Raw genomic sequence first — 25,366 nt, 5'->3', positions numbered from 1 at the left:
GTATCCCACCATGGACACTGTAGATATATTTAACTTTCTCACCTCAGTATGTTATTGGTTTGTTAAACGTTATTTCCATTAAATGAGTTTGTTTGTTCGGATTTATGTTGTTCTTTTTGTAAGTATTGTAGTGTGGTGTTTGATGAACATTATATTGTTTCCTTTAAGGCGGTTGGGGGCAGATTTATATTGTAATCAAACGGGTCTTAGGCAGCGAAGTGTGAGTGTGTTTGGTTTAACGCCGCTTTTAACAGTATTCCAGTTATATGAGGGCGTGTCAGCCTAATGTGGGACGAAAGCCCGAAGTGATGCAGGTCTCAGACCTTTACCACTTCGGTGAAACCCACGAGCACGGGTATGGTGCTGACAAACCTAGAAACATAATCAGGGCGAACCGGGATTCGAACCCACAATCATTCCCTCGTGTGTGCAATGAGAACTTTGCAGTGACAGGAACGATTTTGACCATGGGATAGCGAAGTGCGTAGTGCGGGGTATCCCAGCACCACTATAAAGATAATACCAAGATGCAATGCTTCGCTAATCAGGACGACTTCACTCGGAAGACTACCATCCGGATTATCGAGGTTACTCTGTATAAAGTAGAAGTATCTTTCACACATGAAGCGAAAAACATGCAGAGATTGTATTAAGGTAATACGTCGTGTTATGCCTTGGTCTTTCTGTTTATGCTGCCGACGTGACTATAAGTTTAAACTCACTAAACCTATCTGGTCATTTAGTACTTTCATTACCATACTATTAGTCTGTTTTGTGTGGCGTGGTCAACTGCGATAAACTTGGTAGATTTCGTCGTCGTTAATAACAGGCTGTCAGTTATCAGAGTCGGACTTCGGTCATCAGAAATTCGTATCGGCAGATATCTCAGTCAGTTGTGTAAAAACACTATCACCCGCAAATTTATGTTGGGGCGATATCAGAGCCATGTTAACGTTAGAGCTGGAGATATCTAAAGACACCACACCCCTCCAGAACCTGAACAACGGGTTCCTTGTGAAGAGGGTAAATTTGGGACTTATCTACGAGCGTAACCTCGATGTAAACTTTGGTACATTTGTTGTGGTAACCAGATACACATATAAAGGCAAAACACATTAAGATGCATCAACACATTCGGCTTGTTCCACTGCATCTGTACGTGTATCAACATGGGTTTGAAGGACAGTTTCATGAAGAGTCCGACTCTGACTAAAGTCTGCCTGATTCTACTGTTGCTGGCCCAGATCTGCAGTTGGATTGCTTTTACTGTTCCTGAGTGGGGGAGGACGTACACTGATCCATTGTTGGGCACTGATGGTGGATACACGGGACTTGGTCTGTGGAGGAGGTGTTCCAACGGTGCCTCCACGTCGTACACAGGCCCTTCGAACTGTATTACTTTGGATGGCGCAGTGTTAGGTCAGTGCTATGTTATGTCATTATTATGTGATAATGAGTTTTACCAGTACCAGTACCAGTACCATAGGATAGACACAATGTTTTGGATAAAATGCTTGAAAACGGTATAAGGATCTATACCGAAACGTCGCTTTTCACAGTATTAAAGAAGTTGTTATCCATAAAATTGTGTCTATCTTGTCATCCGTCAACTTCTAAGTAATGCCTATCAAACAATTCAGTACCACAGAATGTCAGATGTGAGTGAGTGAGTGAGTTTGGTGCAACGATTACTGTTGTCGAATCAGGTGTGTACCTGCCTTTTGTGTGCCAGAATGGCGGAAGCGATAACAAAGTACCACTTTCTACAAGTTACACGGGACTATGGGCGAATCGGGAGCACATTGACACATACTTTACGCTGGTAATGTATTTTGGGGGATAGATATATGGTAAAAGTATGATAACGTATCGATATAATGATGTTATGTTTGATGATTATAAAGTTATATGTGTGTGTTTATTTACATACTAGTATACATGTCTTAAATATTTGGTGTCACAAATTAAGGGTAGCTTTACATGGGCAGGAATATGGCGATTAATAAATAGCTTTGTTCCACTTGTACCAGTAGTATTGTGAACGTAGGAAATATACAATTGCAATGTCAATGCAGAGGATCGAACTTAGAGTCTACGAATTGTAGTTTGAATGGTTGAATGGTCCAGTTTGTAATCCGCTAATGTTTTCTTCACACACAATATGATATAACTGAAATACTGTTCAAAGCGGTGTTAACCAAACTCACTACCTCTCTCACCTAAAATCACCCAGTCATCTTAAATCACCTGCTATTGTGATTGTGATCTGGCGCAGATGGCGTTTATAGCGTAGAAACTGGGGGATTCGCCGATGATCGCATGCAATGTTTTCAGATGAGTCCTGATTCAGTCTGAACTTACTGGATAGGCGTAGATGTGTCTGGAGTGTCCTAACGAACGTCATGCGAAGGTCAACGTAACGTGACAAATGTGGGGGTGGGAATGTAATGATATGGCGCGTGATCGCCATGACTGTGGGAACCCCTCTGCATATTATCCATGGACGGTCACTGGACAGTACTACCGAGACAACATGCTGATCCCAATAGTTTGCGCGCCATGGTGGTCCACGTTTTGTCTTTCCAGACGTTAAGGCTCGTGCACTGTGCACGTATGTAACTGAATACCTCCAGCAGCAAAACATCACATGCAATAGTCATTAGGCCTGACCTTTCAAACCTTAAAACACGTAAGGGAAATGATCAGGAAGCACGCACGCCGACGTCAAAGACCACCAGCTACCTTAGCCGAACTGAGCAAGGCGCTGCAAAAGGAGTGGACAAGACTCGCTTAAATTTGGAGATTGATTCGGACCATGCTACGCCGTAACGAATGTTTTACCAATCGTGGGGGCATGGTCCATTATTGATCAAATCATCAGAAACGATCACCTTTTTACTACACACCCCTGTGTTTTTTTTGACTGTTTGCACCTTACAAACCACCACCAACATGTTCTGCTGATTGTATAGTTCCACCAAATCCTTCCTTTTTTGATATCCATACATTATCATCACTCGAGACCTCTTTGTATTTCTGTAATCCTGAGTGTGGAATAGCCGGAACCGTTACCATTAGCCCATTGGTATGTTGTGAGTATGGTTTTATGCCGCTGTTAACAATATTCCAGCAATATCACGGCGGGGGACACCGGAAAATGGGCTTCACACATTGTATCCATGTGGGAAATCGTACCCGGGTCTTCGGCGTAACGAGACAACGCTTTAACCTTTATGCTACCCGACCGACCCCCTTGGTATGGGATGCTGACAAGGATAGGTGATGGGGCTGGACTGGGCATGTGATCGGTGTCTTTCTGCTGGGTTTCCTGAGTTTCCGAATGTTTACTTCACTGGATGTTTGGAATGTATTTATTGGCAATACACCAAAATTCTCCATATTTACTTTAAACGCTGGAAAAAGAGGAAACTACGAGAAACTACAGAATGAAACAGACCGGCCATTAACAGAGACCAAGGCATCTACCTACCAGCGGGTATTCTACTGTGCTACAAGCACATGGACACGTGATTGTCTTATTTTTATATCGTTACACCAGTCAGTTTTTCGGAATAACACCAAAATCCACTTTTATTGAACTGAATTCGCTTCCCTCCCGTTAGCCCCATTCCTCTTTTTATCTTTGTACATTGTACCCGTGAAGATCCGGGGTACAATAGGTCTTCAGCAACCCATGCGTGCCGTAAAAGACGATTACGCTTGTCGTATGAGGAGACTAACGGGATCGGGTGGTCAGGTTCGCTGACTTGGTTGATGCATTATTTCATCGTATCTCAATTGCGCGGATCGATGCTCATGATGTCAATCAGTGGATAGTCTGGTCCCAACGATTATATACAGACCGCGTCCTCGAGCTGAAATATTGCTGAGTGCGGCGTTAAACAACAAACAAACAGACTTTGTACATTAATCGTTCATTGTGTAAACATATCAGCATGTATATGTTATATATATTATTATATATGATATTAAATCAATACGCTTACTCAGTACAAGCAATTAAGACGTCGTCATCAATAAACGTTTCATGTTCTCAAATTAATACATTCGATGTACATATGCCTTGATACTATTTTTATCGTCTTCTCCACAGACTGGTTCGTAGCTGTTCAGGCTTTCTCTATTTTTGGCTTCGTCGGTATCAACATCGCCTTCATCATCGTGATGCTGCAGGTTTTCACGTCCAAGTGTGACGACGTCACCGACATCGGGTTTTGGAATGCCGTACAGAGTATTGTCACAGGTGACGTACCTGATTCAATGACGTTTTTGTCCTTGTTATCATAAATTCACCGATGCTATATCTTTTGCTTTCATTTGAAAGTCTCAAATCAGTTAGGATCAGATATTATTAATGAATATTCACACGTTAACATTTATGCCTTTTCATCGCATCAATGGTAAAGATTTATCAAAATTAATTTCGATATGTAAATCAACCACTGTGACGTGCTTAAGACATTTTTGGGCCGGTGATTGCCACGTAAATAAAATAATCTGTTTTTAGAATTCCGCATGTTGATCATTCACAGAATTACACATGAGAATCGTGCTCTTCAGAAGATAATCTCTTACGAACATATGTTTTCTTCACGATTTATCAACGATAATCTCATTAAATTTGGATATATAAAACATTTCGTCTACTAACGTGTATATTTTTTTTCTTCTGTCAATTTGCATGTAAATAGTATATGATCAGATTTCAAATAGCTGTATTATCTTTCATAGAGATTAAGGGGGGCACGGGTGACCTAGTCGTCTAAGGCGCCGCGATTCGCTGTGCAGAGTTGCGTCCCTTGGGCACACCAGAAACCTATGAAAATTGGTTCGCCCCGATTATGATTCTAGGTTTGTCAGAGTGCTCGTGGGTTTCACCGAAGTGGTAAACGTCTGAGACCTGCATCACTTCGGGCTTTCCTCCCACATTAAGCTGACACGCCGCGATATAACTGGAATAGTGTTAAAAGCGGCGTTAAACCCAACTCACTCACTCACTCACTCATAGAGATTAAGCATACAAATTGCGAATTTCATACAATAAGCGCATACCTACATTTACATATTTTTCTTCTTTACATTTTGCAGCAATATGTTACCTTATAGCGGTGATCGTGTTTGGAGCGGAGTTTAACGACGGAGATTACGGTAGACCGATACCAAAAGGTGTTAATTACAAGGCCGGAGAGCTCGCGTTCAGCTTCGGCCTGGCCATCGTGGCTCTGTTACTGGAGGGTGTGGCCGGGGTGCTGATGCTGGTGGACAACAAGAAGGGGAAAGGAACATCGCCGGCGTAGTGCTGAAGTAGTGGATGTCATTGTATTTATGTTGCACATAATGCTGTTTGTCTGGGGGATAGGAATTGTTCACAAGATGTTAAGGTTACATATATGCTGTACAAACAATGAAGGATGTATTTCATTCAATGCCAAAGCGTTTCAAGTCTTCGACGATTTCATTATAGCTAATGTTTAATAACAAGACATATTGTGAAATGTTTTATCAGATTGGCATTGTCACCTCTAAAATGTTTTTTGGGTGGATTTGTTTAAGGCATTGACATCTGAATAACGTGTTAGCCTATGGGCATGATGTAGATTTTGTGTCACGGAGCGACCATATTGCTTCGTTCTGCATAAAGCGTGCATTATATATTTGGAACTTCAGAGGATTTACATTATCTTGGTAGCCTAACGACGATTATACGAACGTACATTGCTGTACAGAACTGAGGACTGAATGCCTATACCAAGGCATTATGAGCAATAAAGATAAAACTGCTATTCAATTGACTTATGTTATTAACTTATGTGTTCTTATTACAATAAGTCTATAATATTAATATACTATGCACAGCACTAAGTCTAGCAGTAACACGCACAGTGCGTGTACACAACATCCGTTACTCATATTTGGACAGCCGACGACAATTATATAACAGCCATTGTATACAAAGTTTAACAAACAGTGAAAGTTGTTTTACGCCGCTGTCAACTGAGAGTCTGGACCAGGCAAACCAGTGATTGAAAATGCATGAGCAACAACCCATGACATCGCAATTCGCAGAGCTTGACCACACGATGACCTTTAGTCGGCTCTTATGACAAACATTGGTTATTCCACCTATTCCTCCCCCCATACTAATAAGACAAACATGGCAATGTGTTCCATCGCTGGTTTATTACTTGTGAGACTAACATGGCAATGTGTTCCATAGCTGGCTTATTACTAGTGAGACAAACATGGCAATGGGTTTCATCGCTGGCTTATTACTAGTGAGACAAACATGGCAATGTGTTCCATCGCTGGCTTATTACTAGTGAGACAAACATGGCAATGTGTTCGATCGCTGGCGTTTTACTAGTGAGACAAACATGGCAATGTGTTCCATCGCTGGCTTATTACTAGTGAGACTAACATGGCAATGTGTCTGATCGCTGGCGTTTTACTAGTGAGACAAACATGGCAATGTGTTCCATCGATGGCTTATTATTAGTGAGACAAACATGGCAATGGGTTCGATCGCTGGCTTATTACTAGTGAGACAAACATGGCAATGTGTTCCATCGCTGGCTTATTACTAGTGAGACAAACATGGCAATGTGTTTGATCGCTGGCGTTTTACTAGTGAGACAAACATGGCAATGTGTTCCATCGCTGGCTTATTACTAGTGAGACTAACATGGCAATGTGTCTGATCGCTGGCGTTTTACTAGTGAGACAAACATGGCAATGTGTTCCATCGATGGCTTATTATTAGTGAGACAAACATGGCAATGGGTTCGATCGCTGGCTTATTACTAGTGAGACAAACATGGCAATGGGTTTCATCGCTGGCTTATTACTAGTGAGACAAACATGGCAATGTGTTCCATCGCTGGCTTATTACTTGTGAGACTAACATGGCAATGTGTTCGATCGCTGGCTTATTACTAGTGAGACAAACATGGCAATGGGTTTCATCGCTGGCTTATTACTTGTGAGACTAACATGGCAATGTGTTCGATCGCTGGCTTATTACTAGTGAGACAAACATGGCAATGGGTTTCATCGCTGGCTTATTACTAGTGAGACAAACATGGCAATGTGTTCCATCGCTGGCTTATTACTAGTGAGACAAACATGGCAATGTGTTCGATCGCTGGCTTATTACTAGTGAGACAAACATGGCAATGTGTTCCATCGCTGGCTTATTACTAGTGAGACTAACATGGCAATGTGTCTGATCGCTGGCGTTTTACTAGTGAGACAAACATGGCAATGTGTTTCATCGCTGGCTTATTACTTGTGAGACAAACATGGCAATGTGTTCCATCGCTGGCTTATTACTAGTGAGACAAACATGGCAATGTGTTCGATCGCTGGCTTATTACTAGTGAGACAAACATGGCAATGTGTTTCATCGCTGGCTTATTACTAGTGAGACAAACATGGCAATGTGTTCCATCGCTGGCTTATTACTCGTGAGACAAACATGGCAATGTGTTCCATCGCTGGCTTATTACTAGTGAGACAAACATGACAATGTGTTCGATCGCTGGCTTATTACTAGTGAGACTAACATGGCAATGTGTTCGATCGCTGGCTTATTACTAGTGAGACAAACATGGCAATGTGTTCGATCGCTGGTTTATTACTAGTGAGACTAACATGGCAATGTGTTTCGCTGTTTGCGCATCATTACGGAGATCAACAAAGCAATGTGTTCCATCGCTGGCTTATTACTAGTGAGACAAACATGGCAATGTGTTCCATCGTCGGCTTATAACTAATAAGACACATGGTAATGTGTCTGATCGCTAGCTTATTACTAGTGAGACTAACATGGCAATGTGTTTGGTCGCTGGCTTATTACTAGTGAGACAAACATGGCAATGTGTTCGATCGCTGGCGTTTTACTAGTGAGACAAACATGGCAATGTGTTCGATCGATGGCTTATTACTAGTGAGACTAACATGGCAATGTGTTTGATCGATGGCTTATTATTAGTGAGACAAACATAGCAATGTGTTCGATCGCTGCCTTTTCACATGTGAGACAAACATGGCAATGTGTTCGATCGCTGGCGTTTTACTAGTGAGACAAACATGGCAATGTGTTTCGCTGTTGGCTTATCACTACGGAGATCAACAAAGCAATGTGTTCGATCGATGGCTTATTATTAGTGAGACAAACATGGCAATGTGTTCGATCGCTGGCTTATTACTAGTGAGACTAACATGGCAATGTGTTTCGCTGTTGGCTTATCACTACGGAGATCAACAAAGCAATGTGTTCCATCGCTGGCTTATCACCAATAAGACAAATATGGCAATGTGTTCCATCGTCGGCTTATCACTAGTGAGACTAACATGGCAATGTGTTTGGCTGTTTGCTTATCACTACGGAGATCAACAAAGCAATGTGTTCCATCGCCGACTTATCACCAATAAGACTAACATGGCAATGTGTTCCATCGTTGGTTTATTACTAGTTAGACTAACATGGCAATGTGTTCCATCGTCGGCTTTTCTCTAAGGATACGGACATGGCTTTTTGTAATTCCATCGGTGGCTGACTACATTGCATTATTGTACTGCGGAGATAAAGACAATGACGCAGTGGACATGGCCAAACGCAACACTGCTTTAATGCTCAACAACTTCCCGTGATATCCCTCGTCAAAATAAGACTTTGCAAATATTCCTTGATCAATATTCAGACACAATTTACTCTTCAACTTGCCCTGAAGACTGTTAGAAAAAATACAACTGTGAAGGCACTTTAAGCATTACAAGTACATGTAGCTGAACGCGACCACCGCGACCTGATTACCACCCGACAACTATCCCGGCAACAGTGTAAGCCATACAGTCTAAACACAAACATGAAAAGGTTACCGAGTTTGTTAGAAGAAAGATAAGAAATTGTCGATAACATTCTGTATTTAAATACGAATTCTTGCTCTTCAAAGGTACAAAGAGTCAAAACAAGATGCCCCCTCACTTTCACTCCCCTTTTCTCTTATAAAGGTAGACTGTTATAAAGTCTACAAGAAGGTTATAAAGGTAGACTGTATTAAGATATGTTTGCCGAGCAGTGAATCTTGATCTGCTGTCTCATAAAATCCTCAACGAGCTGACTGCTTCATACTACACCCGTGCTGATATTTATCCATAGCTACAGTGTCTGTGTGTGACGCCTACACAATAGCAGGGATTTGAACCAACAGGTGTGGAAGCCCCTTGTTCTGAATAAAGGGCATATCAGCGGCGTTACGCCTTCCTTTATCCTATTAATAAAGTTGGGTGGGTCCACATAGTTGTATTCAGTCGTTAGGCTATCTGTCACTGTAACCAACAACACCATACCTTGGATACTCCACCGGAGTAGCGTCACCGTGCACTCACGGATTAGGCCGCCTTCATATACCACAGGGGTGCGTGAGTCAGTTTAGTTTTACGCCGCTTTCAGCAAAATCACGGCGGGCGAGAAATGAAATGGGCTCCATACATTGTACCCATGTGGGGAATTGAACCTGGGTCTTTGGTATAACAAGCAAACGGTTAAACCACCAGACTACCAACGGCCTATAAACCACATGAGATTAAACCTTTACATACATACCTATGTAGTTCATTGTTCTTAGAATTATACCTCAGTGAGTATTTTTTTAATCTGTATATTTTAGACTGAGCAAGTAAGTGAACTAGATTATAAACTAAAGTTATGTCCGTGGCCTTGGGGATTATTGCGGAGCTGTATGCAGTTTTAACTGCTGATAAAGGTTAAAACATCTCAATTATTACTAGACCCGTGAAGATCCGGGTTAGAATAGGTCTTCAGCAACCCATGCTTGCCGTAAAAGGCGACTACGCTTGTCGTAAGAGGCGACTAACGGGATCGGGTGGTCAGACTCGCTGATTTGGTTGATGCGTGGATCGATGCTCATGACGTCAATCACTGGATTATCTGGCTCAGACTCGATTATTTACAGACCGCCGTCATATAGCTGAAATATTGTTGAGTGCAGCATTAAACAACTAAAAGTTGTCCTTCGCCTTTTCAGAAGACACCCAACAGGGCTACTGCTTCAAAAAGACAATGTCAGGCCCCACACCCTCTTCATAAGGGGCGGTCGGGTAGCCTAGTGGTTTAAGTGTTCGCTCGTCACGCCGAACACCCGGGTTCGATTCCGGACATGGGTACAATGTGCGAAGCCCATTTCTGGTGTCCACCGATATTGAAAAAGCGGCGTAAAACCATGCTCACTCACTCGTTTTATAATCCATGACTTTCTCAACATCGGAAATGTACCCGTCACATTCACCCGACCCCTCACCGACAGAATATCGCTCGGGTCATTTTGGGCGACAGATAACACAACGTCCAAACCTGACGAAGTACAAACAGCAGTAGGAGGCCACACTAGATATATTGATGCTATTACCGAGGTGTTATAGAAACATTCAAAAGCGACAATCCGAAAAGCGACTCGTACCCGTCTCGTGGCCATTTTTGCGACTGGGTTCCGTCTAAGCGCAAACGGGCATAGCTAAAAGAATTGTCGCCTCATTGCGTCATGATTGACGTATATTTTCCCCGTATATCATACACGTTCCATATGCTATTGGGGACACATCGGGACTTACTTAGTATTACACAGTATGATTGAACACGTGTAACTGTTTCTTGGGTATATTTGTAAATGCAAGACGTATGTAAAATAGAAAAATATTCCCGAGGGATTCTTTGTTCTTTCATACGCGTATTCTGATTGGTTTGTCGTATTTAACTTCAAAATACTATTTTATCGTTTTCATTTTAAAAGCAGACCAAATAATTGTATACTTTCTTTTGATCAGTAGGTAATGTTTGACACCTGTATTGTAGCTTAGTGTTATGACTGAGAACACATTTACACCAGAAAACGATGTGGTATACTCACAAACAAACAAACAGTAATGGTAAACAAACAGCCATTTGGGGCTGGATTTCTTTATTGCTTAACATAAAAATGTTATAGATATAACATTCCACACATGGCGAGATTAAAGTTTGACATTTGTTATTTCTTCACGACAGACGATCGTTCGGCCTCACGTGTTCAGAGTCCGAAATGCGCAAATAGATCGCAGGCCAGATTTTACTGTCACTTCGGTGATTTTGCAAAACACTTTGTTGATATTATGGGTTTTGTTGGACATTCTTATCAGTTACGTTTTGGAAAGGACACATACAGCATATGTATTCTTCCATGTACTTTAATTTACGGTTTTATCTCACAATAGCAATTTGTTCAGGCGGCTGTTTATGTGTCGCTAATACTCTTTTGACATTGGGTTAAATACACACCTCTAAAAGAGTATTTACAGACTGGCGTCAAATGGCCATCTTCCCGAGGTGAGGGAGTTAACTGACTATAACAATCTTGTTTTCACCCTTGCCGAACTAGACTGTGATTCCGGAGTTACATTGTGGCTGGATTAACGAGTTCATGCATAGTCTAATCAAAATTGCGTAAAGAACTGAAATCCGTGTTGTAAACATCATGGATTTCAACGAGCAGATTTCAGTCGACCACAGGATTTGCAAAGCATTTGTGCCGTCAACTTGGCGTCGACAGATATATTGCAAATCTTTTCCTGTTTTTAATCAAGAAGCTCAAGTGCTTTGATACACTTCGCGGGGTAAGACCCTCTTTATTAAAATAGAGACCTTGATTATCGATCAGATCGTTTTGACTGGCCGCCATTTTGTTGGAAGCAAGTGATATGAGAGATGGAATTTGATCGACATTTTTTTGTTAATCATGCGAATACATGAAAAATAAGGGTTCTGAATAAAACAACTGAAATGGCATCCATTTTTCGAGATAACGAACAGTCATAACACTAAAGACCTGGTTTGATGACATACGTTTTATTCTACTGTTTTCCATATCCACTGTTTCTAGGTTTGTCAGCACCATACCCGTGCTCGTGGGTTTCACCGAAGTGGTAAACGTCTGAGGCCTGCATCACTTCGGGCTTTCCTCCCACATTAAGCTGACACGCCGCGATATGACTGGAATACTGTTAAAAGCGGCGTTAAACCCAACTCACTCACTCACTCACAATTCCATATCCACCTTTGGTCATTGAACACAATTATTCTGAAGTAAATGCAATTTTGGAATGAGCAATGCCATACATGCAACGTTGTTTCTGAGACTCAGTTTAAACACAAAAACTGTTCATAAAATTGACCATGTCCTTGCAAAATATATATTCAGCATCTCCGAGGTAGGTTGGTCACTGTTTCATCGGATTATAAAGATTGCCAAATATACAAGAACGTCACTATCGATCGGACACAACGATGGTTACACTCAGCAGTTTGTTCCTCGCTCGAGGATGAGCGATTGTACAGCTCTCTTGTGTGTCAGCATCCGTACATTCACAGGTCACCCTGTTAGTCGCCTCACTTGATCTAGGAATGACATCAATAATAAAATGACACCCGTTACATTGAGATTCTACAGATCCTAAAGATCTATTCATTTATTTGTTATCTGAAAATAATCCTGGGCGCATCAAAAAATAAGAATGCTTCTACCACAAGAAACATGCTTTATAGACAACAATTCTTTATATGATACTTGCATTTATTGTTCTATATATATTTGTTATAACGATCATATCATTGTGAATAGTATTTTACCGTACATAATGTAATAAATACGTAGTGTCTCGTAAGCCAAAATATGGCTTGATGTCAAACATCTATTATTGTGCTATGAAATGTTTAAGCTATGTCTGTTTAACTTGTGACACTTTAATAAACTATATCTGTCTGTCTGTCTGTCATTCAAATAAATAGTTCAAGAATGAATAAGCGTGTTATGTGAAAATTCAAAAAGAGCAATTACGTATATGTCTGCCAAGAGGACATCCACACCAAAACCAGCAACAACGTTGTTTGTATATCTGATGCAATTCCCTATTTTGACTCTTTGATTCAGGTGAATATTTCGGGGTATGTGATCGCTTATACTAGTCTGGCCTTAGTCATCCCCTTAATGCCGAATGCAAGACAGGGTAATAACAAGCGCCATCTTTTAGCATCTTTTGGTATGATGCTCCGGGAATCGAACCTATGTCCTTCCGCTCTGTCAACTGGACCACGGTCACTATGTGATAGTGATATATTGATAAACACATGCTTATGATATAGTCGGAATTGTACAATGTTTTTAGCAGATACCTCTTCTTGAACGTCTAAGAAGAGCCTTAATAAATTTCTAAAACTATATCTGCCATCTTTATGTCAGAAGTCATTGGAATATAATCCATCAAAAAAATGTCATTAATGCGAACAAAGACCACCCGCATTTGTCGCATTTAATTCACGCTCGCGTTAATTTCAACATCTACAGTAACTGCTCAAAGATGAAGGGAATGGGTAGGGACGCAGGCATACTGAGAACCAAAACTTCCAAAATCCATTTTGAACACTTTCACATCACATGTATACCCGGAGATAAGGCTTTACGAATACTTGTTCTGCAGTAAGGGAGTTAGGTTTTGCTTGTTATCACATGGCGTGATCAGTTTGAGTTCGAAGGATAGTCACCCGCGAAGCTGGTCCTGACTAGGATTGCTTTTGTGGACACGACGAAAACAAGCATGGTTGTGAACCAAGAATTCTAATTTGGACGAAAATCGGATGCCAACAAACGATACATGCACAACAGAATCGCATACTTTGAATGATTGGATAGTCTGTAAACGTATTGTTTGCCTACTCCAAAAAATGAAAAAAAAATGTATTACAAATTGTATACAACTATTACTTGAATATGAAATATTCTAACTAGATTTTCGCTTGAGTGGCAAACAGTTCATCAAATATTTACAGAAATTTTATTCATGTTGTATACATTTCATTGTATTAAATAAATAATTTTATGACACTCACTGTTTGAAACGAGAAAATATTGCACACAACATCCATGTCTAAATATTCGTATCAGTGTAATGACCCACTGATGCTACATTAGTCTTATAAGATAGGTCACGACTTACCTATGGCGGTACAACGGTTATACACAGAGTGACTCCTTATGCCAGCCAAATGACAGCAGCTGGTTTAATCATCTGCAACAGAAACCACGCGAAAACAAATCCGGTACACAGAAAACCTCATTGAGATCATAGTACACTTGGCACCAAACCGTTACTTCACTTACAATTCTAACTAATAACTCGATAAATTTGGTAGACATTGGTTTTAAGGTATTAACAAAACATTACATTGACAGAGACCAGGCTGGATCATATTCAACGTAAAGTTTCTGCGAGCGAGCGAGTAATTTCATATGATCACTATTAATGCGAAACAAAACATCAGTGATTAGGGACCCTGGGACTATATCGAGATTGCAATTCGTTTCAACTTCCACAACAAATCATAAATTATTTTTAATTAAAACTGTTTGCCTAAATTTTTTTTTAAGAAAGACACCGTGCAACGATGTATTTTGGGGGGTAGGCAATTTTTCAACGGTCTGAAGCATAATTAATTTGTTTTCTTTTAATTATCGGGAACAATTTATATTTTTCGATGTAATGCCTGTACTCCCTCGCCGACCCCCGACCCCCGACCCCCACCCCCACCCCCACCCCCACCCCAGAATATAAAATGGTCGGTCCCCAAATGTATTATGCGGACCATCCCACTATGTGAATAGGAGCTATCACATGGTAACGTTGTATCCTGTAACGTTGCAAAATTAAACAAATTTATGATAGATTCTAAAGCATGCATGTCTAAGTTATCCAGGTTGTGATCATCACCTGAAAAATATAAAAGGTAAATATAAGTATACAACATATATCATATCACAGTTACCTGTTAATAGAGTAACACATATTCAATCAAATACATTTCAGTGTTATTGGCAATTGAAAGCAAAATGCATACATGTAGATAATATATTCAAAGAAAAGTGACATGAGTTAATGATTATGAATATGAATGATGTTGATGAAAGTTAAAAAATGTACAAGAGAAATATGTAAAACAAGCATATGCAAAACAACAACTCCACAAATCAGGTGTTATGTGTTATGACCTGAAAACTTCAAGAAGCATTGAAATTCATAGCATAATTTGTGTTTGTTGTTTCACGCCGCACTCAGCAATATTCCAGCTATATGACGGCGGTCTGTAAATAATCGAGTCTGGAACAGACAATCTAGTGATTGACATCATGAGCATTGATCCACGCATTTCGGATACGATGACATGTATCAACCAAGTCTGGGAGCCTGACCACCCGATCCCGTTAGTCGCCTCTTACGAAAAGCATAGTCCCTTTTCTATATGCATAATAAAAATATCAGCCGTTAAAAAGATATTATTTTTGGTGGGTTTGGTGTCCATCTAATTGTCTCTTTTATCAACATTTCTTTCAGTATTTATATTTTTTATTTTTTCACAGTTTTTTTACAGGCATAACATGTATGCAAAGTTTACTGAACCCCTGTTTTCTTTGATGAAATAATAATTAAGGGTACAATCAATTTAATCCTTCACGCAGAGATAAAATGATATTTTTCTTGTAACTGCAACTAGTTTTAACTTGTTTGTTTGTCTGGTCAAAACGCTTAACATGGTGCTTTAAAACACATCATTTCGCAATGTTGGCCAGAATGTCCCCTGGAGCACGGTCCCTTAACGTCATTCACCAGCTTAATGCATACACCAGCTCCAGACTGAGTGAGTGAGCGAGTATGGTTCTACGCCGCTTTCATAAATGTTCCAGCAACATTACGGCGGGGGGCACCAGAAATGGGCTTCACACATTGTACACATGTCGGAATTCGAAACTGGGTCTTCGGCGTGACGAGCGAACGCTTTTAACCACTTGGCTACCTTACTCAGGAAAAACATGGCAAATATGCGGAGTTCGCTTTCGAAATGTCACGCTTGCATCCCAAGTACCAAGGTGTCCGACTCATTGTTTGGTAATGCAGAAGACTGCAGTGTTGTGGAGTCTTCACATTCTCCGAACAGTTATCGGTGGATTCGACGAGGAAGCACTTCCTGGGAGAAGTCCCATTCACTGTCTAGGTTACGTGTAGAGGGGGCAAGGGCCCTGAGCTGAAGATGAGCCTAACCAGCCTGACTGTGCCAGGATTACCCAAATCCTCTTTGCTGCATTTATAATAATAATAATAATAATAATAATAATAATAATAATTTCAGGGAGAGGCTTTCTGAACGACCACTGCATCGAGTGTATGGGCAGTGTGTTGAGAAAATCTGCAACCCTGCAGAGTCCTTCGCCTGGATGAAGTCGTCTTGTCCTTTTTGATAAATCCAATGAAATCATTTATATCATTGAATTTTCTGTCCACTTTGACACTAATGTGATTGACAAGACTGAGGAAAAAACATGCAAATATGCGGACCTCGCTTTCGAAATGTCACGCTTGCATCCCAAGTACCAATTTGTCCGACTCCCCATTGTTCTCGGTGCCTTGGTACATGTACCTCCCAATCTGTTGACTGGCATTGGGAGAGTACCCGGGTTTGCTACCAGGAATACAGCCCTTCTGACAATCTGGGTAATGCAGAAGGCTGCAGTGTTGAGTAGTCTTCACATTCTCCGAAAATTTCTGGGTGGGTTTGACTTGGCAGCGCTTCCTGGGAGAAGTCCCATTCGCTGTCTGGGCTGCTTGTAGGGGGGACAAGGACCCTGAGTTGATGTTGAACCGAACCAGCCTGACTGTGCCAGGATCACCCAAACCCTCTTTGCTGTATTTTATTTTAATTTATTTTAATCTGTAAATAATGATAATAATAATAAAAATAAAATAATAATAATAATAATGTAATGCACATTCATGCATGGTTGCTAAAGGGCCGTCCTAAATGAATTTTCAATCAAACACGTGTATTCATAGAAATTTATAGAATTAATGTGATGACGTATGATTTACTGTATGTATTGTTGCAAAGTATTTCTCTCGATATAAACCTTCGAATGGTTATACTTACTTATTTCACAGTTCGTTCCAGTGAATCCTGTAACGCAAGCACAGAAGTAGAAACCTGTGAAGAGGTTGCTGGTGAAACAGGTTGCGCCGTTTTGGCATGGATTGCTCAGGCATTCGTCCACATCTGATGAATAATGATACGTCAATTAAAACACAAGGGATAGTGTAGATCTTCAATATACATTAATTATGGCTATTCACCACGACCTTAATATAAGTGCACACAACTACATATTATATACCTGGGATAAGCACTCAAAGAAAACGTCATCTTGGAAACTTGTACGAAATATAAGGATTTTTTATTGTTTGAGAGCAAAAAGATTTAAAAACATACATTCATATCTTACCATCTCAATGACGGAATAATGGTGATATCTGAAATTCCATTGCTAAGTGGAAACTAATTGTTACAAGTTAATGACAAATACCTAATTCACAAAGGCGACCAGTATATCCGTGAAAACAAATACATTCGAAGGTAGAGCCGTTGCTTTTACATGAGCCGGACGAGCATGGAGTTGATTTGCAGGGATCTACAAAAAGGTAAGTTAATTAAACCTCCCATAGATGATATATGAATGTTAACATTCGATGCAGCTCAAATGACAAAGCGTTTTATACCCTTCTTTTTTGTTAAACAATTGAACATGATGAAAAATTGCTTCATGCAACTAGTGTCAATTATTTTTGAACATATGATATAAACGTCATTCTCCTTTTTGTTTTCACAACCCTGTTGGTGGCACGGGTGGCCCAGTCGTCTAAGGCGCGTTTCGTCTACCGCACGATGGGTTTCACCGAAGTGGTAAACGTCTGAGACCTGCATCACTTCGGGCTTTCCTCCCACATTAAGCTGACATACTGGTAAAAGCGATGTTAAACTCACTCACTCACTCACTCACTCACTCATAATCCTGTCGTCAAACTGCTGCTGATGCAAATAAGATATGTTTTAAAAACATTAAATGAAAACTATGTTTTGTAAACCCCTTCCTTAACACATGCATGTATCAGTATCGAAAGAGTGTCAACATATTTAACTGACCTTCAACTTCCATAGAGATCCCAAGGCATTTCTCCTCCGACCCTGTCCTGTAAAGGTATGTACATTCTGTTTACGTATAATGGAATCAAGGGAAATCTTGTATTCTCAAATATAACATAAACGTGAAGTACATTGGTAGATACCAATCACCTACGATTAACAATAAAATGTTGTCAAAAAACTATTTAAAACATTTATATCTCTCCTTACCCTTGGTCGTCATACGCCAGGAAACATATTCTTTGTCCCCCGTCCTGATCAGATGTAATTCTTACATCAGTCTCAAACATTTCTTGTGCATCCTTGGTCACTTTGACTGGCACCGAAATTTGGGTATTCTTGAAAGTCGAAGTTCTGTAGTTCATAGAAGTTATTCGTCCTCTGCACAGTTTAATGCGATGAATTAAGATGAGTACATATTTATGACTATATTTGATATTTGAGTAAATGTGTTGTTAGTAACACACAACTGACAGAGAAATCCTTTGAATTCTGTGAAAATCTGCATTATGTGTATATAATACCACAAGGGTAACCCGTGAAGATCCGGATAGAATTGGTCTTCAGCAACCCATGCTTGCTGTAAAAAGGCGACTATGACTGTCGTAAGAGGCGGCTGACGGGATTGGTTGGTAAATTAATTCGACCTTGGCATTCGATTGCGCCAATATGGGAGGCACACAATTGTGTGAGCTAATCCAATGTCATTTTGCTGGACTTATAACTGACAGTTCAATGATTGACAGTGCAATGATTAATTTATTGGTATTTGCAAGGGATGTCAGAGTATCAGAACACTGCCAAATCGTCGCACTTCGCCGTTGTGTTGGCGTCACCGTCTATCTGCAGGTATTTCCTCATCTAAACCGTTGTTTTCTTCTAAAAAGATGCACAGGACATATAGACCTATATAAACATCACTCGTAAGGCACTTACTCAATCACGCGATTCAGTCAGACGCCATGTTTGTTTACTTTAGTGTGCAAAATAACTATGACAACGTGACTGATAATGGCCCGTGGTTGGGCAAAATGAGCGCATTATCAAGTTACAATGACCCGCACTTTGTCTGATAACTCGAGGGTCTTTTAATGATAATTCTATCCATTTTAGCTAATACAATAAACTACGGGCATAACGAACTCAATTTTAGTTCGTAATAACCGTAGTTCGTTATAAACACATAGACAGCATACATACAACAAATGGCCTAGACTAAAAATAGTTCGTTATATCGGTCACTTCGTTATAAACGTAGTTTACTTTACATATTAAAGAAACAGTAGCATAGTATCTCGGGATGCTTATCCTAGTGAATTAAGTCGTATGCCAGACTTCCATTGAATTATTGGGTCCGTAGTTATCATTATCAATTTCTTGTTAGTAAATTACTTATTGTGGAGTACAAGGTAATTTCTGCTATGTTTCGTTTCGGGACCTCGCAAATTAATATTTAACTTGAAATATAGGATTTTTCAGTGAATATAGTATTACGTTCAACGTTACTAAAAAATGTAGAGCTGAGAATTTATTTCTGGCACCCGAAATCATTTTGCGTTATATCAGCCACACGCTTGTTACCTTTACAAATACAATATGCTTACCCAGGGCGGTTGGTTGTGGAGTAAATGGGGAAGGAACATGTTGAATTCTGTCGGCACCGTATTACAATATCAGTGGGGAATAATGTGAAGAAGGGTCGAGTCTGAAAAGAAAGAAACAACGTTTATACCATCACAGGACACGTGTCTACAACGCGACGTTCCTAAGGATCACAGCTACATGAATTCTACCACACATCTAGCACATCCAGCAAGAGGCGCCTCAGAGCACAGAAGCTAATCTGAAATGTAGTAGGTCTCTGCATAGCACCAACTTGCGTCTTCGTCCAATGTTAGTGAATGAGTATGGTTTTACGTCGCTTTTAGCAATATTAAATCGTAACTAAGACAAAATTGTTATGGATGAGCAACTTCTTTATTACAGCTGGGCATCCATAACAATTTTGTCTTAGTTACCATTCCAACTTCTAAATGCCGCTCAAAGAAATATTAAATTGGCTTCACACATTGTACACATGTCGGAATCGAACCTGGGTCTTCGGCGTGACGAACGAACGCTTAACCACTAGGCCACCCGACCGCCCCAAATGTTAGTCATTGGTATTCTGAATAAATATAGTTCAGATTACAGATTTCAGAGTATAATGAATCATATGTTTTGATGGAGCTGCAGGTGGCCGGAATTTGTTATGCAGGGTTGCGTCCCTTGGAAACCCCCGACCTCATCCTGAATAACGTATTGTCCGGCACTTAGGCACAGAGTATGAACTAAACAAATGTTATAGCGCTCTTTACTTACCGACGAAACAGCATCAGGTGTTGCGAAGTGTATGTCTATACGAAATGGAGAAATATTACATTAACGTGTGCACTGATATTCGACAGATAATATTTGATATATATATATTTATTATTGAGATTATATTGGCCATCTCATTCATTCACTGTTTCAGGTTTGGAAACCTACTATAGCTACAGACTATATTTTACCTTTGACAATGATCTTGTAATTCCTATCAAGTCCATCATTTCTGAAAATATATCAATAATGCGGTTGCTGAATATATACATGACTTTTTTATTAGAAAACATATATAGATTCCATCTGTACTTGACATCGTCAGTTATATGTACACATGTCTTTCGATGCAATACCCCCTTTGACCATATGTTCCCATGTTTTTTCAGGTAAACAACTGACTTGCCTTTGCATGTGTTTGTGACGGGTGCCATCGGTGGAGCGGGCTACGCTCACCTTTTCGCGAACACCTGGTATCATAACTATGTGGTAGTGATTAATAAACACATGCTCATAATATAGTCGGAATTGTACAATCGACTCTGGTTTATGCAGATATTTCTTTTGGATATGGAAAGGGTTTTGTCGCTATATTTCAATCAATGGCGGATGTTCAATCAATGTCAAATCGAAGGTGCACCAGAAGAAGATGGCAGACTTGCAATGTGAGGTTCGGCTTATACCATTTTTGAAGCTATTTGTTTTGGCTACCATAAATTGACTAAGTCAACTAACTTTCCTTGTTTCTTTAGTGATGTGTAATCCGCAACATTCTAGCTATATGACTGTTGCAAAAATAGTTTAAGCTTGATCACTTTTTTGTTTTTCTATTTGACAATCCACCATCCTTATCAACTGTTCATTTCCAAAATGATTATCGAAACAGTTTGTGGCTCATCGAACAGCACATCTATGAGTTATGAAAGGTTTCCGAGTAAATTGATGAATCGTTGCTAAAACACTGCTCATTGTATGAATAAATCTGTTACGATTACCAAAGGCTACCATTTGTAAACTCAAGTTCAAATGTTTAGTATTACATATATACACACTGAAAAGTGAGTTTATCGCCTACTCGCATAATACTGTATGATAGCAATGCTTACCCCAAGTTATCCGTTATCAATGCGCCTAAGAGGTAGGTTCCAACATCTGCTTTCAATGGCCGCCATTTCACTATTGCGTACTTGACACCATCACTTCGGCGACTGGTGTCATATTTCAGTGGTGGGAACGAAAAAAATTCTCCATGGAATTGATCTCACATGGAGGTTAGAAATCTCACTGGAATATGAAACAAATCTCTTTGTTAAGAAGCGAATGTATGATGACGTTAAATAATCTGATGACAGGCGGAGATCCGGAAACTTTGTTTCCAAAAGAACACGGAATCACATAACGTACCTTTTGGCCGAATCATATGGCTTAGCATAGAGAGGTATTTCCAGTGTTGAACCAGCATAAATGTAGAACACATGTTGACTACTCTTTGTGGGGTCCACAAATTCGGGCGCCTCTATGACTTTCAGGGTCTGTATCATGAACTGAAATCATGAATCAGAACAAAATATGATGTCGTCCACGGTCAACTGCCTGAAAAGTTAAACTAACGATTATTTGCTTACCTGAACCGTTATAAGACTGAGAGGCTGGGGTCCAACTGGTATAACTGGACGACTGTCCCCCTTGAGGCTTATAGGTTTGGAGTTAAAGTCCATCATCATAACAGGTAGTGTCCCCCATCCTTTATCAAAGAAGTGATCAGATTCATGGGCCTTTATTTCTATGCTGCAGTCCTGAAGAAAAAGAACTGCCTTAGTCTCCCAAACGTCAAAGGGGTTATTGCATCAGTGAACTACTGAAAAAAATAGTATAGACAGGCAGACAGATTTATTCAGTAATCACGCCTCCAGCCCACAAAACATGTTGACATAATGTAGATCATACATGCTTATATACTATGGCGGTGAGACGTTAATAAAATATTTTTCTTCTTCTTCTTCTTCTTCTTCTTCTACCAATCAATCTGTGACGTTCAAACAGACTGACGATGGTGGCACGTGTACAGTATTTGTTTTACAGCTTCTTACAATCTGGGTGTGCTCGGAAACATTTGCCTCATTCCTACATCTGTGTTGTTATAAATGCCCAGACACTTGTGAAGCATGTTTGAAAGGTTTTCGTTCATTCAGCTACAATGAACTTCAGCATGCAACTTCATCATGAGGTTCCAATTTCTAGTGGTCCGTGCCGTGATATTGCTGAAATACTGCTAAAAACGTCGTAAAGCCATATTCAGTCATTCATCATGACGTCCGTTATCTTTGTGCATTTACTTCATGGATTAACTGATAATACTGATAACATGGCGGATGATAATGCTAACACAGTAGTCTGGCGTCATCCATTATATAATTGTTCATATGGACATGAACGTGCACCTTCTCCTTGCAATTTATGTTAATGAACAAAAACTCTCCAAAGCTTCATTGTTACCTTATGTATGGTCGTGTTACGTGGTGTAGGTAGACCACCAGCTGTTATGTACTCTGCTGGCTGACATTGAACAAAATCCCCATCCTCGTCCATGGTGGAGAGTGTGATGACTGTTACGCTGTTCAAGAGAATTCTGGAAGACATAAATTTATAATCAGTCATGTATGCGTTTCAAAACTTGAAATCAATAAATACTTAATGATATGCCTTCAATAAACATCCCTATATTTGGAATACTTTAATGATATACTTTCAATAAACATCACTATATTTAGAATACCTGAATGATATACTTTCAATAAACATCACTACATTTAGCATGGCTTGTATACTCCCCAAGGAGCTGAGAATGAAATTCGAGTGCACACTGATCCATTGACCGGACTAATAATGCATGATATTCATCACGGGAAAAGCTCCAAACAAATGGACTATTATTAATAGTATTATCACTTCATCTTAATGGGACCACACTATATTATTATCAACCTACTTGTACGTAGGCTTAAACATCGCAACAGGGCTGTTGTTTGGTTTCCCTGTGTCACTACGTTCATGTGTAGATATCTTGACTTGGAGGTGAAATCTTGAGTCGCCATTGTAACCATAGTCAAAGTCTTTCCAGAAGCTACCATCCACCCTGTTGATGTAAGTTGCAACGAGCTATTCATTTTCGTTTCTTTGACCATAAAAACCATCATATAACGTACAGATCAATCATTTTAATAACAAAAACACCTGGTGATAAAGAATCATCATATTGTGAAATTTCATTTTGTGATACATTACATGTACAATGTACGTACATGCAAAACGTCAAAGCTCGAGAATAACCAGTCTCGATTATCCGACTACACAGATTCCATTTGGCGGAAGAGGCAAAATTGAGGTGAAACTTATATGAATAGATCATTGAAAATCTCTGATGACACCAGGGGTTCGCTGAAAGGTTAAGCATGTCTGTCTGTTTGTAAATGCATCGAATCAACACTGGTATCCCCTTATCCCATGCCCTTGACATGTTACCACTGTCAAAAGCTCCAAGACACTTTGATTATTGTATCATTAATGCAATATCATCACAACAGGCCGGCCTACAATTGCGTGTCCCAATGTCGGTCACCGAACCCAAGTCACCAGACCAAGCTACTGGATTAGAATAGGTCTTCAGCAACCCATGTTTGCCGTGAAAGGCGACTATGCTTGTCGTATACGTAAGAGGCGACTAACGGGATCGTGCATTATGTAGTGTTTGTTTGGTTGTTGTTTAACGCCGCAATATCCCAGCCATAATACGGTGGTCTGTAAGTAATCCAACTTGACCAGACAATTCAGTGACTGACATTGCAGCAGGGCGTTGAGTCATACCACAGATAACATCCTTACCATGTCAACTTGCAACATTTTGAGCATCTGTGCAATTGGAAAAGAACGACATCCATGAACCAGTGAGCCTGACCACCTGATTTCGTTAGTCGCCTCTTACGACAAGCGTGGGTTGCTGACATAGAATATTCACGGAACGGCCATATAATGATCCAGAAAGATCTGTGGTCAAACAACAGATCGAACAGCAAGCCACTTTATATTGCCTCCGTACATTCACCTTATGAACTTTAAGAAAAAATGATCTAATATGTAATAATTTCACATTAAAGAACAAGCTGGTTACACTTACACAATATCTGTCTGGCGTGATAATGGATCGACTTCAAGAATGACCCCGGCTACTTCCTGTTCCCACCCGAGGGGACCATTTACGGCTGCTACTTTGCCAGTGAGATTCTTGGATACTTTGTCAGTCATCATACTGTTAATGAAGTTACTTCTGACCTCCGACCTCCAGTTTCCAAAATATGCATAGCCATTCATGTCCAACATATGGTTTCGAGTCGTAGCTGTGCTCCTTCCGACGTCATTGATCGAGCAGTGTTCGCCACAGGGTCCTTCACCTAACACCCACCCGGTAACAGTCGTTAATTGTACCTGAAAAAAAACCTGAGTTTCAGTTTGTAATTGTTGCAAGAGGGGTATTTTTAGAATCCTGGTGGTTGGATTCTATTGTTCAGTTTAACAAAAAGGTCGATCATTGTACATTACCAACAGTTAAGATAACCATTGACATGAAAGTCACTCATTTCTTTTAATAATTATGATTATCGATACTTCTTTTGTGAAAGTACAAATAAAACACATTCACATATCAGTCTGGTATAGTCCCCTTTAAGTAATTATACGAAAACATGCAAATTATATGTTTTCATTAATTTCCCACAATATTCAGATCCGTTACAGTATAATGGCATACCTTACTTCGTAAAATGTCGACTCAGTATTACAGCAGTTCCTTTAATGTGAAAAACAATTTAGTTACTCTCTCTCTCTTAGCGTCAGCAGTATGATTGAATATCGTCG

At 40.0% G+C, this 25,366-nt stretch overlaps 1 protein-coding gene and 1 pseudogene across 1 annotated transcript; one reads left to right on the top strand and one right to left on the bottom strand.

Annotated features, from left to right (window-relative positions):
• The first annotated feature begins 1,169 nt into the window (after positions 1–1,169).
• Positions 1,170–5,318, top strand: LOC139442830 (epithelial membrane protein 1-like). The gene is made up of 3 exons (XM_071223724.1): positions 1,170–1,419; positions 4,115–4,264; positions 5,110–5,318. Exons 1-3 carry the CDS (start codon positions 1,170–1,172, stop codon positions 5,316–5,318), a joined length of 609 nt encoding a protein of 202 aa, XP_071079825.1.
• An 8,785-nt stretch (positions 5,319–14,103) lies between these two features.
• LOC139443791 (uncharacterized) lies at positions 14,104–24,832 on the bottom strand (annotated as a pseudogene).
• Between the last annotated feature and the right edge of the window lie 534 nt (positions 24,833–25,366).

This window comes from Haliotis cracherodii, unplaced genomic scaffold, assembly GCF_022045235.1.
Source record: "Haliotis cracherodii isolate W230 unplaced genomic scaffold, xgHalCrac1.p SCAF_5, whole genome shotgun sequence".
Lineage (NCBI taxonomy): Eukaryota > Metazoa > Mollusca > Gastropoda > Lepetellida > Haliotidae > Haliotis > Haliotis cracherodii.
This window is presented reverse-complemented; position numbering and strand designations above follow the sequence as displayed.

What these genes read in the sequence shown, in the direction of transcription:
- LOC139442830 (XM_071223724.1), top strand. Translation starts at nt 1,170, where the DNA reads ATGGGTTTGAAGGACAGTTTCATGAAGAGTCCGACTCTGACTAAAGTC. An exon ending in TTTGGATGGCGCAGTGTTAG is followed by an intron (nt 1,420 to 4,114) that starts GTCAGTGCTATG and finishes TCTTCTCCACAG; the next exon opens with ACTGGTTCGTAGCTGTTCAG. An exon ending in CGTACAGAGTATTGTCACAG is followed by an intron (nt 4,265 to 5,109) that starts GTGACGTACCTG and finishes TACATTTTGCAG; the next exon opens with CAATATGTTACCTTATAGCG.